The sequence below is a fragment of the Hyla sarda genome, chromosome 10, assembly GCF_029499605.1.
Source record: "Hyla sarda isolate aHylSar1 chromosome 10, aHylSar1.hap1, whole genome shotgun sequence".
Taxonomy (NCBI): domain Eukaryota; kingdom Metazoa; phylum Chordata; class Amphibia; order Anura; family Hylidae; genus Hyla; species Hyla sarda.
Window position 1 is genome coordinate 111,656,663 of NC_079198.1, and position 16,578 is coordinate 111,673,240.

General features: G+C 45.5%; 1 protein-coding gene across 14 annotated transcripts in view; it reads left to right on the forward strand.

Annotated features, from left to right (window-relative positions):
* ARHGAP32 (Rho GTPase activating protein 32) overlaps nucleotides 1–16,578 on the forward strand; it is a 271,432-nt gene that overhangs the window by 214,181 nt on the left and 40,673 nt on the right. For 9 of the 14 annotated variants that reach the window (XM_056544167.1, XM_056544165.1, XM_056544166.1 and 6 more), the window contains 7 exons: nucleotides 5,383–5,520; nucleotides 6,330–6,422; nucleotides 6,517–6,639; nucleotides 6,756–6,833; nucleotides 7,747–7,828; nucleotides 11,748–11,798; nucleotides 12,499–12,573. In XM_056544167.1, the coding sequence (XP_056400142.1) occupies nucleotides 5,383–5,520; nucleotides 6,330–6,422; nucleotides 6,517–6,639; nucleotides 6,756–6,833; nucleotides 7,747–7,828; nucleotides 11,748–11,798; nucleotides 12,499–12,573 (640 nt within the window). The remainder of the gene's footprint in view (nucleotides 1–5,382; nucleotides 5,521–6,329; nucleotides 6,423–6,516; nucleotides 6,640–6,755; nucleotides 6,834–7,746; nucleotides 7,829–11,747; nucleotides 11,799–12,498; nucleotides 12,574–16,578) is intronic. The other 5 variants (XM_056544169.1, XM_056544170.1, XM_056544171.1 and 2 more) reach the window with 3 other exon arrangements.

Sequence of the window (16,578 nt, forward strand, 5' to 3'; positions counted from 1 at the left end):
TACGGCGCACGATTTGGGGGTAACCCCAAACTGTGTGCCGTATTCCCAGCTGACCCTCAGCACTACGGGAACTATACGAAGATCCCTGGCAGTAGTGTGTTTTGAAATATCTTTGGTCTGGCCTCCATCTCTTACTGGACACAGCAGCGCCACTTCAAGGGTCCTTTTTTCTCTACCTTCATCTGCTTGCATCAGGAATTTGATCACTTCTTCTCCTGGGACCCTGGGCATAGCAGCTGTTCCTCCTCTTATTGTTTACCCACTTTGTTGAGTTATATGCAAGTTCTCTTTTCGCTCCAGGTGAGCAGCCACTACCTAAGGGCCATCCAAGCCCTTTCTCTCTACCTTATTCCCTAAAGGGTCTAAATGGTAATACACGAGACGCCTCCGTCGGTCTCTCTTTTTTTTAAATTTTTTTTTATTTTTTTTATTCACTGGTTATTCACAAGGCAACCCTGTAATCTGGTAGTCTGTAACCTGCGGCTCTCGGCTTTTGATGAAACTGCAATTCCCAGCTGACTTAGACAGGCTCAGGATGGGGGTTGTAGTTTCAGCAGAGCTGCAGGCTGTTTTACTGGGTTTTCATCTGCATGATTTTGTTGCCTGGCTCATTCAAAGAGAAGATCGATAGCTCTCCAGTGATGCAGGAGCACAAAACATGAGGTGACCGGGATCCACTTTACCTGACGTGACTTCTCCTAATGTCTTATTTGGCTTCCAGTCAGAAACCTGACTGTCTGGAAAGCTGCAGCACCCCCACTGCACACAGCATCACCCTTCAGCTGCCCGATCTCCACAAACACCTATTCCTATGGGACATGTGTGACTGAGCCTGCAGCATGCTCGATAATGTAAAAATAAAAGGCAGTTTTGTATTCAAAGGACAAGAGAACATTCAGACTTATTTGGTATGTATGTGACAATGGAGCATGAGGCCATACATATGACCCCCCAGTAGTTATGATCAGTATGACGCCCCCCAGATTGCCGCACTGTTTCAGTAATTTGCCTTTGTCCTTCCTGCAGTGACATAATGTATACATGTTATACATAATGTAAATAATTTACAATTATACATAATGTCTAAGTAATAAACAGTGTGTAGGGGCAGGTGAGGCTTAGGTTATGTGGTTGGATCCTGCCCCATACCTGAGGACCCTCAGAAGAGTCACCTCGTACAGGGGTCTTCATAAAGTGACTAATTCAGGTTCATCTTAAAGAAAATCTGTCATCAGTATCACCCGCACTAATCTGTCATACAGGCATGTAGTGCGAATGATACTGATCAAAATGATACTTACAATGTCCTGAATGGCCCAGCCGTTGCGGCGTTATCACGGTTTTTCTTTTTATGTAAATGAGGTCCTTGGGGCATGGACAGAGCTAGAACTGGAACTCCAGGCACCCCACGTGATCTTCTGCCGGGGCGGGTGCTCCGCCTGGCTCATCAATATGCACGGCCTAACTCCCTGCTTTTGCGGCATGGCACATGCGCTGCTACCAGAGTACTCCCGGAAGTGGTGTCGCTTATGAGGCTGAAACTGACGCAGCTTCTGGTGATGTAAAGTTTACTTCGATCCCTAGAAAACTCAGAACGCATGCACAGCACTATGCTGACAGCGTAGGTCTAACGTAGGCAGCGATAGTAGCTTAGGCCTTTATAATGAACGAAGGTAGGTTATAGGTTTTAAAGTAAAGGGACTACAACTCCCAGCATGCTCAGACAGCTAAAGGCTGTCCGGGCAGGATGGGAGTTGTAGTGCTACACAGGTATGGAGTAGTTAGTGTAGCGTAGTGTTAGCACAGTTGTGCACAGGTTTAGTGTAGCTAACTTAGTTTTACAGGCAGAAAAAGCATAGTTTTGAGAGTGTAGCGTGGGGTTAAGGTAGCAGAGGCGAGTACGTCCTTGTACGTTAAAGTAGCAGAGGCGAGTGCGCCCTGAGCTGCGTCAGTTAGTTCATTAGGGGAACCACACACATTTTTTTAAATCTATTTAGTTTCTATAAAAAATAAATAAAGTTTGTGATTCCCAGTCTTTTAATTTTCAGCCGAATACCAACCAAACAGCAACAGCCTGACGTTACCAGGGTGGGCGAGGACCATTGTTACCAGCCCTCCCCAGCCTTAATAACGCCAGCCTGTTACCACCTACAGTGGGGATCAAAAGTTTGGGCACCCCAGGTAAAAATTTGTATTAAACTGGAAGACTTTTGTAAGGAAGAGTGGGCAAAGATACCGCAAACAAGAATTGAAAGACTCTTGGCTGGCTACAAAAAGCGTTTACAAGCTGTGATACTTGCCAAAGGGGGCAGTACAAAATATTAACTCTGCATTGTGTCCAAACTTTTGCAGATGCCATTTTTTTGTTTTCTGTTATTTTGAAAGTGTAAATGATGGAAATAAAATTTAACTTTTGTTGATATATTATAAGAATGTCTAATCTGTAATTTGATGCCTTTTGGAAATTTTTCATCTTTCCTTTGCTTCTTTATGCACATTAATACAAATTTTTACCTGGGGTGCCCAAACTTTGTACTGTAGCCCCAAGAGCGCCATATTTGGTACCGGCTCTTCTTGGTACCCCTGTGGCAGTGGGTACTAGGGTAATAATTGGGGGTTAGTGCTAGCTGTTTTTGGGGCTAACGCTAAGCTCCGGCTTAGTAATGGACTCCATCTATAAGACAGCTTCCACCACTAAGCCTGTAAAGTAATTTATAGGAAAAAACACTACCCCACAGCCCCGTTAACCATTTTATTAAAACAATAGAAAAAATTCAGGTTATCGTCGTAGTCCTCCGCATTCACATATCTGAAACGAGAAGAGAAGGAAAAACTAACTTACCACCCCCGTTCCAGCTCAGTCATCTTCCTTTGTTGCTCCACGTCTAGTGACGGAGCAGGAGGTGGTTAAGTGGCCTTCTGATCACCGTATACAGCCATCTATATAGATGGCTGTATACCCTTAATGAACTAACTAGTGCAGCTCAGGGCACACTCGCCTCTGCTACTTTAACGTACAAGGACGTACTCGCATCTACTATGTTAACGTAGCAGAGCACAATGGCCTCTGCTACTTTTGCAAAGCTACAACTCCCATCCTGCCTGGACAGCCTTTGGCTGTGTGGGCATGCTGGGAGTTGCAGCCCCTTCACTGTATGACTAAACTAATCTACACCCCATGCTACACTCTCCAAACTACGCTTTATCTGCCTGTAAAACTGCGCTACACTACATTTGTGTAAAACTGTGCTAACACTACACTGTGCTAACTGCACTACACCTGTGTAAAACTACGCTAACTACGCTAAAACACAACGCTACGTTAACTACTCTAAAACTGCACTAACGCTACGCTAAAACTGCGCTAACACTACACTAACTATGCTAAAACTTCGCTAACACTACGCGAACTACAATACACCTATGTAAAACTACACTACGCTACGCTAACTATGCTAAAACTGCGCTAACATTACGCTAACTACTCTATACCTGTGTAAAACTACAATGCCCATCCTGCCTGGACAGACTTTAGCTGTCTGCGCATGTTGGGAGTTGTGCTCGCTTCACTGTAAAATATGCAAAACTACAACTTCCAGCATGCCTGAGCATGCTGGTAGTTGTAGTCTCTTTACTTTAAAACCTATAACCTACCTCCTTTCACTATAAAACCTAGGCTACGCTACGTTATGGTACAATATAAGCTATCTACGCTACACTAATGTTAAAGGGGTAATCCACTATATGGTGATTTTAGTATGTACCAGGCAGACAGTAATGGACATGCTTAAGAAGGATCTGCGCGTGTCTTGTGGCTAAATGGCTATATTGTGAGATTACCATAACACTGTGGCTAACTTTTTATGAACTGGTATTACCGATTTGTTTTTTCTTTTTTTGACTGCAAATCCCATAATTCCATTTTCCTCCCTCCCACACATCAGCCACCCCACCCATTGAAACATAAATGAGCTGCATCCATTTAAAAGACCTGTGGTTTTCAATCAGGGTGCCTACAGCTGTTGCATTAGTTGCAGATTGATCTCTCTCCCACCAAGCGATCGCTCCACCCATGGAAGCAGACAGGCTCCCTGTCATCAGCTGACTAGTGAGTCAGGTCTCGGCCGCATTGCAACCTGAGACAACAGAAAATTTTGTATGCTGTTAAAAGTAAATATTGGGGTGAAAATCACATAAGAATTATGAGAAAACCGTCACACAGTTAACAGCCCCTGTAGCATAAACAAATAAAAAAAATCCTGGAATACCCCTTTAAACTACTCTAAGCCTATGCTTGTTTCCAGCTGCCTATGCTAGAGCTCTGCGCATGCGCTCTGTTTTCTACAGCTACGCTATCACTACGCTACTTATGCGGTACGGACAACTCATGCGCAGGGCTACGCTACTGTTGCTGCCTATCTTAGCCCTATGCTGTCAGCATAGTGCTGCGCATGCGCTCTAAGTTATCTATGGATCGAGGTAAACTTTACATCACCAGGTGTACTCTGGGATGCCATGGTGAAAACCTGCCTTGAGAGCAGGGAGGGAGGCCGTTCATATTGATGAGCCGGGCAGAGCGCCAGCATTTCAGAAGATCATGTGGGGTGCCCGGAGGTCCAGTCCTAGCTCCGCCCATGCCCCAAGGACCTAATTTACATAAAAATGTAAAAAAAAAAAAAAAAGCTGTGATAACGGCACAAGGGCTGGGCCATTCAGGACATTGTAAGTATAATTTTGATCAGTATCGCCTGTATGACAGGTTAGAGTGGGTGATACTGATGACAGATTTTCTTTAACTCTCTCCCCATTGATGCAGTCTTAGTCTGTTTAACATCCATAAAAAATGGCGTCTGTCTGCTTCCCTGGCCTCCCACATGGGTCATTCGCTTTAGCAGAGGTGAGAAGGTTGGACATCTTCCTGGCTGTCTTGGTGTGATGTATTCAGGACATCATGATGCAGGCGATGCTTCATATAACTTGCTGATATTTTACATTCTCTGCCTGTCAGTCGTGCTGAGCTTTGCAGGTATTTCTGGCATTGTTTTGGATCCAAGATGCTATTAACTCTGTTATGGACAATGAGATTCACCCGCTGGGAACGGCAGATCTGACTGCGCTGTGAAAATGAGAATCTGCCGCCGATAAAGAAATGAGAATGACATCATCACCTCAGCCCTACAAGAACGCTGCACCTGGCAGACTCCTCACTGTGCAGATGGGAAAGAAATTAAGAGTTTTATATGGCGATGGGAGTGGGGAGACATCGCTGCTGCCAGAACCAACCATGTGTTTAACCCTTTTATGCTCCATTCTGGTCACTCATTGTTAGCAGCACCATAAGCCTTAGTGCGGTTCATTATATGTGATGATGTTGTCTCATAGGGCCGGAGCTGGATAGTTAAACGAAGTTATGAAGATTTCCGGGTGCTGGACAAACACCTTCATCTTTGTATATATGACCGCCGCTTCTCTCAGCTCTCAGAGCTGCCCCGGGCCGACTCCGTGAAGGATAGCCCAGAGGTAAGGGTTCATCAGCTTGGCTTTCTATATTGTACAGCATGTTGGGTAAGATCTTAAAGGGGTACTGCCGGGTGGCGTCCACGGCGTCGGAGTATCGTGACGTCATGAATCCGCCCCGTGTTAAATCACGCCCCGCCCCTGCTATGCAAGTCTATGGGAGGGGGCGTGACGGACGTCACGCCCCCTCCCATAGACTTGCATAGCGGGGGTAGGGGGTGATGTCACACAGTGGCGGAGTCGTGACGTCACGATACTCCAGCCCTGTGGTCGGTACCCGGCAGTTTGTGAGCTGGCAGCGTAGCGTGCAGCTCAAAGAGATGGGTGCCGAATGCAAGATTGCAGGGGTCCCCAGCGGCAGGACCCCCGCGGTCAGACATCTTATCCCCTATCCTTTGGATAGGGGATAAGATGTCTTAGGGCCGGAGTACCCCTTTAAGAACAGTAGATGAGAATAGTTGTACCTAGTCATAAGTAGCTGCTTTCACATGCAGAACATGCTCATTCATCAGTACCTGGCTTTATTTTTTTCAATAATGCCCTATTTATGGTTAAATGTCACTGGGTGCGCCTCCCTTTTGTTCGTGTGTTGCACAATTGGTGCAGGTGCATTTAGTAAACATCACACACTAAGAAAACATGGCTGCATTTTCCTGATGGTGTCGCTGGCCTGCTGATTTGAATGGAACAGCCATGACCCTGGTGTTTATGTCACATTTCCATACAGTGAGGGACACATGCAATGGGGAAAAGGATGTAGATTGATGAGCATGCCCCCCATCGATATGTAATGGTCCTGTTTCTTTTCCCAGCTGGTCACGCAGATGCTGATGGCTTACCTGTCACGCTTGTCAGCCATCGCCGGGAACAAGATCAACTGTGGACCAGCCCTGACGTGGATGGAGGTAGGAAATCTGAGACTCCAGAACCTGATGTTTGCATAATGTTTTCTGCTGAATACAGAGAAGGATGACTGTGATTCTGCCTCCTTGTCACTAGATCGATAATAAAGGTAACCACTTACTAGTACATGAAGAATCGTCCATCAATGTTCCTGCCATTGCTGCCGCCCACGTCATCAAACGCTACAACGCACAAGCTGCTGATGAACTGTCCTTTGAGGTAAGATAATACATTGGGGTGCAGAGTCTTAGTGGGTTTGCCAGTCTGTGCAATATAAACTAGGTAGACACGGTTAAAGCTCGTTTGTACCTTTTAGTGTTTTCACTTTTCTTCAGGTTGGAGACATTGTATCTGTTATTGATATGCCCCCAAAAGAACTGACCACGTGGTGGAGGGGAAAGCATGGATTCCAGGTGAGGAAACATCCACATCTCTATGTACAGTGGTTTGTCATTACAATTTCATGCCTTGTATCTGGAGTAACACGTATCCTGTACTGATACTGAGTTATATCCTGTATTATACACCAGAGCTGCACTCACTATTCTGCTGGTGAGGTCACTGTGTACATACATTACATTACTTATCCTGTACTGATCCTGAGTTATATCATGTATTATACTCTAGAGCTGCACTCACTATTCTGCTGGTGGGGTCACTGTGTACATACATTACATTACTTATCCTGTACTGATCCTGAGTTATATCCTGTATTATACTCCAGAGCTGCACTCACTATTCTGCTGCTGAGGTCACTGTGTACATACATTACATTACTTATCCTGTACTGATCCTGAGTTATATCCTGTATTATACTCCAGAGCTGTACTCACTAGGGATCGACTGATATCGATTTTTTAGGACCGATACTCTGTGGACTGTAGGGCCGATAACTTATACCGATATTCCGGTATAAGTTATCGGCTATTTCAGTACACCCCCCTGACCCCATATTATACTCCAGAGATGCACTCACTATTCTGCTGGTGGGGTCACTGTGTACATACATTACATTACTTATCCTGTACTGATCCTGAGTTATATCCTGTATTATATTCCAGAGCTGTACTCACTATTCTGCTGGTGAGGTCACTGTGTACATACATAACATTACTTATCCTGTACTGATCCTGAGTTATATCCTGTATTATACCCCAGAGCTGTACTCACGATTCTGCTAGTTCTTACAGGATACAGTCAACAAGTTTGTCATGAAATATACCAGTAACAGTATAGCTGAGCCCCCATAACTTAGACCTGTGTGGCACTCTCTGCGTTCTTCCTCTCTTAGATGTCTCTCGCTTACATGCTTTTTTTATTCCACAGGTCGGTTTTTTCCCTAGTGAATGTGTGGAGTTAATTAATGATAAGGTTCCCCAGTCAATGACCAACTCTGTCCCCAAACCAGGTGGGTGACTAATGTGTTTTAAACATGTTCTCTGAATTAACACTTGTATGTACTTATTCTATAACATGTCCGTCAATGTCCTGTCTTAAGCCCGTTGGTGCCCTTAACTCTTAAGTGTCAAGATGTAGCAGATCTGCCACCGCAAGTCATGTATGTTTGTGGTGTTTTGTGATGTTGTGTGGTTTACAAGTCTACAGTCCTAACAGATCCAAACATCAACTCGCGGTGCTTCCCCCGTCCAAGCTGAGTGTCTTTACGATGTCCCAGTAAATGTGACGCTGTCGTCATAGAGGAGCGTTCAGGTGCCTGTCCTATACCAGATACTGCTCAACCTTGTACTACAGAGCTGGGTTATTATGTAGGGGGCAGAAAACATATATAAAACTAGATATAGGAAATCAATGGCCCTGATTTACTATTGTAAATCGAAATGTTTTGTTGGGTTGTGTGCCAGAACTCCTGTGTGCTCCAGAATGGGCCCAGAAATTCTGTCTGCGCCAGGATTGAAAAAAACCCGGCCAACACTCCATTTGACTGAGAGAACCTGAAAAAGGGGCGTGACCGTTGGGCAAAAGGGGCGTGGCCCTGATATTTTCACAAAAACCCAACATATTTACTAAGGTTTTCACAGAAAATGTGGAAAACCAGACAGATCAGAGCATGTGTAAAAAAAAAAAAAAAAAAACTTAGTAAATACCGTGGAAAAATATCTGTAGTGAATCAAAACCCACAAAGAAACCTACACAACACTCTTAGTACATCAGGGCCAATGTGTTAAGGTGCATTCACACCACGTTTTGTACATACGGGTGCCGGATCCGGCGGGGGGAGGGGCAAACCGGGCGCTCCCGTACCCAAGCCGGATCAGCCCGTGACTTCATTTACTTTAATGACCCGACCCGAGTCAAACGGTGACTCCGGTCGGCTCAGTTTTGACCCGTATGCGGTTTCCTGACCAGACCTAAAACCCTAGTTTACTATGATTTTAGGTCCGGTCCAAAACCGCATACGGGTCAAAACTGAGCTGACCGGAGTCACCGTTTGACTCCAGTTGGATCATTAAAGTAAATGAAGTCACGGGCTGATCCGGCCGGGGTACGGAAGCGCTCAGTTTGCCCCTCCCCCCACCGGATCCGGCACCCGTATGTACAAAACGTGGTGTGAATGCAGCCTTACAGAGAAGCGAGTGAGGCTCAGAAGGTGCACTACGTGTCATTGCAATGGGGTAAAAGTCTCTGTTTTCAAGATCTCTGTTTGCTGTCAGTGAAAGATTTACTTAACATCCTGATTAAAAAACATTTGTAGCTGATAAATGCAGGACTGACAACATTTGAGAGCTTTTGTTACATGGTAACAAGCCCTTCACCTGTGTGAACATGACTTGGTCAGGGATTTATCTGTGAATTGAAATCATTCACTGACAGCAAGGTAACAGGTAAATATTCACACACAGATATGTAGCAGAAATGTCTCTTACGCAGTTCCATGCATAAGGTTATTCCTGCAGCAAATGCATGGATTTCTGCAAGTTCCATTTAGCTAAAAGAGACAGTCCTAGAAAATCCTGCAACAAGTGATGTGAACTGAAAAGAATCGTAACCAAAAAAGTTCATGAATATGTTGCAGGAAATACAATAATGAAGCCTTATTAGTTTTAGTGTCCCTCCCACCCAGTTTTTTGATAGAACGTGGAGTGGCACAGCTTCTGTTGGACAGTCTGGTTACCTCTACAGCCATACAGTGCCCAGCAGTTTTCTTGCACAAATCCCATTCTAATTATTAGGTATTATGAATGAAACTCTGGTGTTGTGTAGCTGTCTCGCAACCTGACAATCCAGCATAAAGTTGTGTCTCTCCCAAACTTATCTGAAGACTGAGTGGAAAAGTAACATTGGGGAACACTTGAGCATTTCTGGGGTCACAGCCTTTAGAACCACTGATTTCTGGGGTAACTTCATTAGAAAGATGGATGCCCTGGTGAGATGATCTTTCCAATGAGAGAGAAAAGAAACAACTGAGATTTTTGTTTTAGGGATTGGGGAAAGTCTGGGCATATGGAGGGTAAGCATATACTAGAGAAAGATATCCGAGGTGAACCGCAAGACGCTGTTGTCTCAGTTCCGTATGTGTGACCCACAGTAAAATACAAATCTGTTTAGTGGCAGAATATACGATGAAGATGTCTGCCAATGTGTAAATACAGACACGTAGACCACAGTGATCGCTTTTGTATGAGGCGTTCTCCTGTAACTGTGTCACCATCCCACCACAGCCAAGATAAAAGCCCTAGCTGCGCGGTATACCGGTTCATACCAAATACCAACAATTAATTAGCCCAGCGCTGCGCTGTCCCTGGGGAACTAATCACATGTCACCCGCGAGCGCTGTTCTGCCCCCCTACAATTATCAGCCCAGCGCTGTCCCCATCAGGGTAAATACTGATATGTCACCCACATGCGCTGCCCTCCTCTTCCTCATGTTTGTTGCGGCCGCCGGCGCTGACACTCTATACCAGTGGTCTTCAACCTGCCAACCTCCAGATGTTGCAAAACTACAACTCTCAGCATGCTGGGAGTTGTAGTTTTGCAACATCTGGAGGTCCGCAGGTTGAAGACCACTGCTCTATACTGTGCGGTATCCCTATGCTCGGGCTGCAAAAAATAAACAAAATAAACCTTAACTCACCTCCCGTTAGTCTTGTACCGGCCTCACCTGCTTCCTAGTGACAGCCGTCAGCCTATCACAGGCTGCAGCGATGTTCCGCCTTGCCCGCTGATAGGCTGAGCCCACTGTCATGTAAGGAGCTCTGGGCGGCTTCTTACATGACAGTGGGCTCAGCCTATCAGCGGCCGAGGCGGAACGCCGGTGATAGGCTGATGGCTGTCCGACGTTCACGTCCCCAGCGTAAGGCTGACGTCGGAACATGCATTAGGGTGCTTTCACACTACGATTGTAGTGTACGGTTGCTGGATCCGGTTGGGAGGGGCGAAAACCGGACGCTCCCGTATCCCAGCCCGAACCCCATTCATTTCAATGAGCCGCCCGGAGTCAAACGTTGACTCCGGTTGTATCATTTTTCCCCGAATACGGTTTTCTGACCGGACCTAGAACCGTGGTATACCACGGTTTTAGGTCCGGTCAGAAAACTGTATACGGCGCAAAAATGAGACAACCGGAGTCAGCGTTTGACTCCCGTCGGCTCATTGAAATGAATGGGTTCATGCTCCACCAACCGTACACTACAATCGTAGTGTGAAAGCACCCTTAGTTTATTTTGTTTACCTTGTGTCAGCGCCGGCGGCCGCAACAAACAGCACGAGTAGGGCAGCGCTAGCGGGTGACATTTGAGTATTTACCCTGATGGGGGCAGCGCTGGGCTGATAATTTAATTTGGGGGGGGGATATACTGTTCTATACCGTGGAACCGCCGAAAGTTACAAAAATACCGTGATACGCAGATTTGGTCATACTGCCCAGCCCTAGGTGCAGCACAACATCCGTGCGTTTATAGACGGCATCGGCTGCAACCTACCTAGTGTGTATTCATGTAGGCGCCACTCGCAACTGTAGCTTATGCAGGGACCTGTCATGTGTCTTGTTGTGTTCATCTTCTCGTCTCACACCTCATTCTACTAACACAGGAGCAGGAGAGCTTGTTGTGTTCTGGTTCAGCCCCTGCCTCCAGGACACATATGTGGTACTTGTGTTGTGTACTTTTGCCTCTGATCAGTGTCGTCCCGTTCCTCTGTGTTGTCTGTTGAGCGTTTTATCTCTGGAGTCTTGTCTCATGATCACTTATGGCTTTTTACATTAACGTCAGTATATGATCCGGTTCTGATGGGAACCGAAAATAGGAAAGCTTAAAATTCTGCTTTGCTTGTTTGCTTTTTAATCCTTTGTTGTGATCTGTTCCCTCCAGTCTCCCCTGCACACGGAATGAGGCCGGCGTCCTGGAGCTACTTCCCCCCCTGTACGGTTCCTTGTCTTCTCTCTCTCTCTCCTTCTCCCTTCTCTCTCTATAATGCATGTGCTACAGAATACAGAGTAAGGTCTGCTGCAGGCTAATGTATATAGAGAGGACATTGAAGACCATGCAGACCGCAGCCTAACCAGTCTTCCTACATTGTATCTTAGAGGCCAGTGGTCACCAAACAGTGGACCTCCAGATGTTTCAAAACCACAATTCCTGGCATGGGTGGACAGACATTGGTTGTCTGGGCATGCTGGATTTGTAGTTTTTCACCGTCTGAAGGTGTACAGTTCGGAGACCAATGCTATGGGTTATGCATACAGGATGCCTCATCACTTATCATCACCAGGACCTTGCGTCCAGAACTAATGCTCTTACTGCTGCAGAAAGTCTCTCACATCTGTATAAACACTGCCAGTGTATGTAGACCTAGAATAGTGCTTGTAGCTTGCAGCATTGTGAAGAAGAGATCACTTTACTGCTCATAGCTGACATCCTGCAGTGCTGATCACACAAATAACCCACATACATGATCAATATCACTCATCACAGGTCAGATCCTCCAGGTACATTCCTGCACTGTCACTCGGGGTCACACATGCCAATCACTTTCTCTCTATCTGTATTCTCTGTTTTATTCATATTCATTGTCCTTCATATTCTCATGTGTTTTCCCTCTCCCTTCCCCACACAATCGCAGATTTGGAGATGGATAGTGTAAGGCCAGGGCCAGCATGCCTTTCTGAGGTCCCCAGCCCCTACAAGCTCAGCTCAGGTATCGCTTCCATGTATGTTCTTGTATCTCTACAACCAGCTCCTGTGCCACAGAGTCCTGGGGGTGAGGGGATTCTTTTAGTGCTGGAAACAGCATCCATCCCCCACTTAACCTGACAAAATAACATAAAGTCACCTACATATAGACATCTGACGGTCGCTTCCATTGTCTAGCAGACATAGAATGTTGCTTGTGATACCCCACGTGACAATTCTCCTGACCCCTCATATTTGTTGGGGGTCTCTGTCCTCCAGCCCATGTATCTATGAACGATTACATAAGATGTGATGGACGATACATTAGAATGCATGTACTTACACAGCACCCCCCCCCCCACACAGGACTCTGAACAGGGCCTGAGTTTCTAACAACAATAGTCTAGATCTAGAAATTTCTACTAACAAGTAGCCAGGGACAGGAGAGCCCCAGCCTGCTGCTACATGTTTGTGGGCTTTGTCACTTTCCTTCCAAGTGACCAGCATGTTAATACAGATGTCCGTCTCCTATATCTGTCTTTTGCTATGGAAATCCTCACTTTTGTATCAGGTTATAACTGCACAGGGCTATTTGTGTGTGCATGTACATAGTGCAGGGCTCCTGGGTGACAGTATGAGCTCCAATATCACACATGAGGGCAGGGTGGCCAAATTGTTCCTGAAATGAGGTCACATGATTCATGTTTGCCGTCACTGGTTCTAGTAATTATGGGGCTGCATTCCTTCTATGATTATCGCTTTAGTTATCATAATATGTCCTACTGGTTCAGGATCCTCCCCAGTACAGGGTGTCCAGCAAGATATATATACCACAGAGATAAAAATATAATATATACACACACAGTGGGGCAAAATAATATTTAGTCAGCCACCAATTGTGCAAGTTCTCCCACTTAGAAAGATGAGAGTCCTGTCATTTTCATCATAGATATACCTCAACTATGAGAGACAGAATGAGAAAAAAAATCCATAAAATCGCTTTGTCTGATTTTTAAAGAATTTATTTGCAAATTATGGTGGAAAATAAGTATCTGGTCACCTACAAACCAGCAAGATTTCTGGCTCTCACAGACCTGCAACTTCTTTTAGGCTAGGTTCAGACTACGGAATCTCTGGGCAAAAAGTTTCCCCCCCCCCCCCCCCCCCCCCCGGAGATTTCAGGCGGATTTTCCATTCACAAATTCCAAAGTGTGAATTTGTGAACGGAAAACCATTCACTATACTATACATTTTAGCAAGCGGAATTTCTGCCTGCAATTTCAAAGCGAAATTGCAGGCGGAAATTCCGTAGTGTGAACCTAGCCTAAGAGTCTCCTCTGTCCTCCACTCATTACCTGTATTCATGGCACCTGTGTGAACTTATGAGTATGAAAGACACCTGTCCACAAACTCAAACAGTCACACTCCAAACTCCACTATGTCCGAGACCAAAGAGCTGTCAAAGGACGCCAGAAACAAAATTGTAGACCTGCTCCATGCTGGGAAGACTGAATCTGCATTAGGCAAGCAGTTTGGTTTGAGGAAATCAACTGTGGGAACAATTATTAGAAAATGGAAGACATACAAGACCACTGATAATCTCCGCCGATCTGTGGCTCCACGCAAGATCTCACCCTGTGGTGTCAAAATGATCACAAGAACGGTGAGCAAAAGTCCTAGAACCACACGGGGGGACCTAGTGAATGACCTGCAGAGAGCTGGGACCAAAGTAACAATGACTGCCATTGGCTGCCATCAGTAACACACTACGCCGCCAGGGACTCAAATCATGCAGTGCCAGACGTTTCCCCCTGCTTAAGCCAGTACACGTCCGGACCTGTCTGAAGTTTGCTAGAGAGCATTTGGATGATCCAGAAGAGCATTGGGAGAATGTCATATGGTCAGATGAAACCAAAGTAGACTCAACCTGTTGGGTTTGGAGGAGAAAGAATGCTGAGTTGCATCCAACGATTACCATACCTACTGTGAAAAATGGGGGTGGAAACATCATGCTGTATGGCTGTTTTTCAGCAAAGGGACCAGGACGACTGATCTGTGTAAAGGAAAGAATGAACGGGGCCATGTATTGGGAGATTTTGAGTGAAAACCTCCTTCCATTAGCAGGGGCATTGAAGATGAAATGTGGCTGGGTCTTTCAGCATGACAATGATCCCAAACACCCCTCTCGGGCAATGAAAGAGTTTCAAGAAGAATTTCAAGGTCCTGGAGTGGCCTAGCCAGTCTCCAGATCTCAACCCCATATAAAACCTTTGGAGGGAGTTGAAAGTCTGTGTTGCCCAGCGACAACCCCAAAACATCACTGCTCTAGAGGAGATCTGCATGGAGGAATGGGACAAAATACCAGCAACAGTGCGTGAAAACCTTGTGAAGACTTACAGAAAACGTTTGACCTCTGTCATTGCCAACAAAGGGTATATAACAAAGTATTGAGATGAACTTTTGTTATTGACCTAATACTTATTTTCCACCAATATTTGCAAATACATTCTTTAATAATAAGACAATGTGATTTTATGGATTCTTTTTTCTCATTATGTCTCTTATAGTTGAGGTATACCTATGATGAATTACAGGCCTCTCATCTTTTTAAGTGGGAGAACTTGCACAATTGGTGACTAAATACTTTTTTGCCTCACTGTGTGTGTGTATATGTGTGTATATATATATATATATATATATATATATATATATATATATAATATAGAGAGAGAGTATGAGTAATGATGACCTTTTAGTTCTATAGCACTGCTGTACAATCAAAACAGTCAACATGACTTATATCAGAAACAAACAACAAAAACAATGAGACCCTGACAGGAGAGCTAAAGGGGACTTTGTTCTTTGACCTTTGTACACGCAGGAGAATTAAAGGGTTAAAATGAGGGTTACATGGCTGATGTGTGTGCAGTGTTCTCGAGCTCCGGATAAAGTTTGTGAGGACAAGGAGGTAGGAATGTCAGGCATCTGGGATCAGGACAATACACAGGAGGCACAGACACATCAGAGCTTCTGTTCTTGCTTCATAAAATCTGCAGATTAATATGCAGGCTCGGTCTCATTGATGTTACAGTGGTCCTCTGTGTTATTGCCACAAAGTGGGGAGGGGGGGTGGGGTGTACAGGAAGGACACTGCCAGTCACCACAGAGGGGTGGGGGTGGTTCCAGACGTTGCACCTGGTTTAAAAAAAGAAAAGAAAAAAAAATAGACACTAAAGAAAAGCAGGAGCCCGAAACAGAGGTGTGACTGGAGATAAGGTGTAGGAGGAGCGAGCACCTGGGCTGAGTGCAGCAGAGAGGAGAAACAGGAAAATGCTGTGCAAGTCATAGCAGAGGCAGGACAGGAGGAGCGCGTGTGTGTGGGGGCAAGGGGTTGCAGAAGTCGGACCAGGATCCCGGAGGCTTGTGCTGCTTATGAGCCCTAGAAAGACCTTGGTGCAGCGTGAGTGTGGCCCCTCAGTCACTCACGTTCTGGAGAGAGTCAGGCAGTTCACTTACTGGAGGAAAACCAATGGTGCATGTGTGTGCTATACACCAGGCAGATCTACCTGTGGAACTGTGCTCGTGAAGGATCAGGTAAGACACAGTACCCTGTGTATAACCACAATCTCCACACTCAAGAAACCTTTATTGTCAGTCAAAAAGGGAAATGACGGCTGAATCAAATCTAGTTTAGTGTTTGCTGTAAATGTAGTTTCTGTAGATGTAGGCAATGTATTCCCTTATTCCTTGGCACGGACTGGGAGCGGCCATGATATGACTGTGTGTTGTGTGGAATGGTGTCCCTCCAGTATTCATCCTTTATTCCAGTGGTCTCCAACCTGCGGACCTCCAGATGTTGCAAAACTACAACTCCCAGCATGCCCGGACAGCCAACGGCTGTCCGGGCATGCTGGGAGTTGTAGTTTTGCAACATCTGGAGGTCCGCAGGTTGGAGACCACTGCTTTATTCCGTTGTATTTATAAGCTGCTGAGTTCGGAGCATGAGTGGTGCTTTCCTTGTAAAATACAA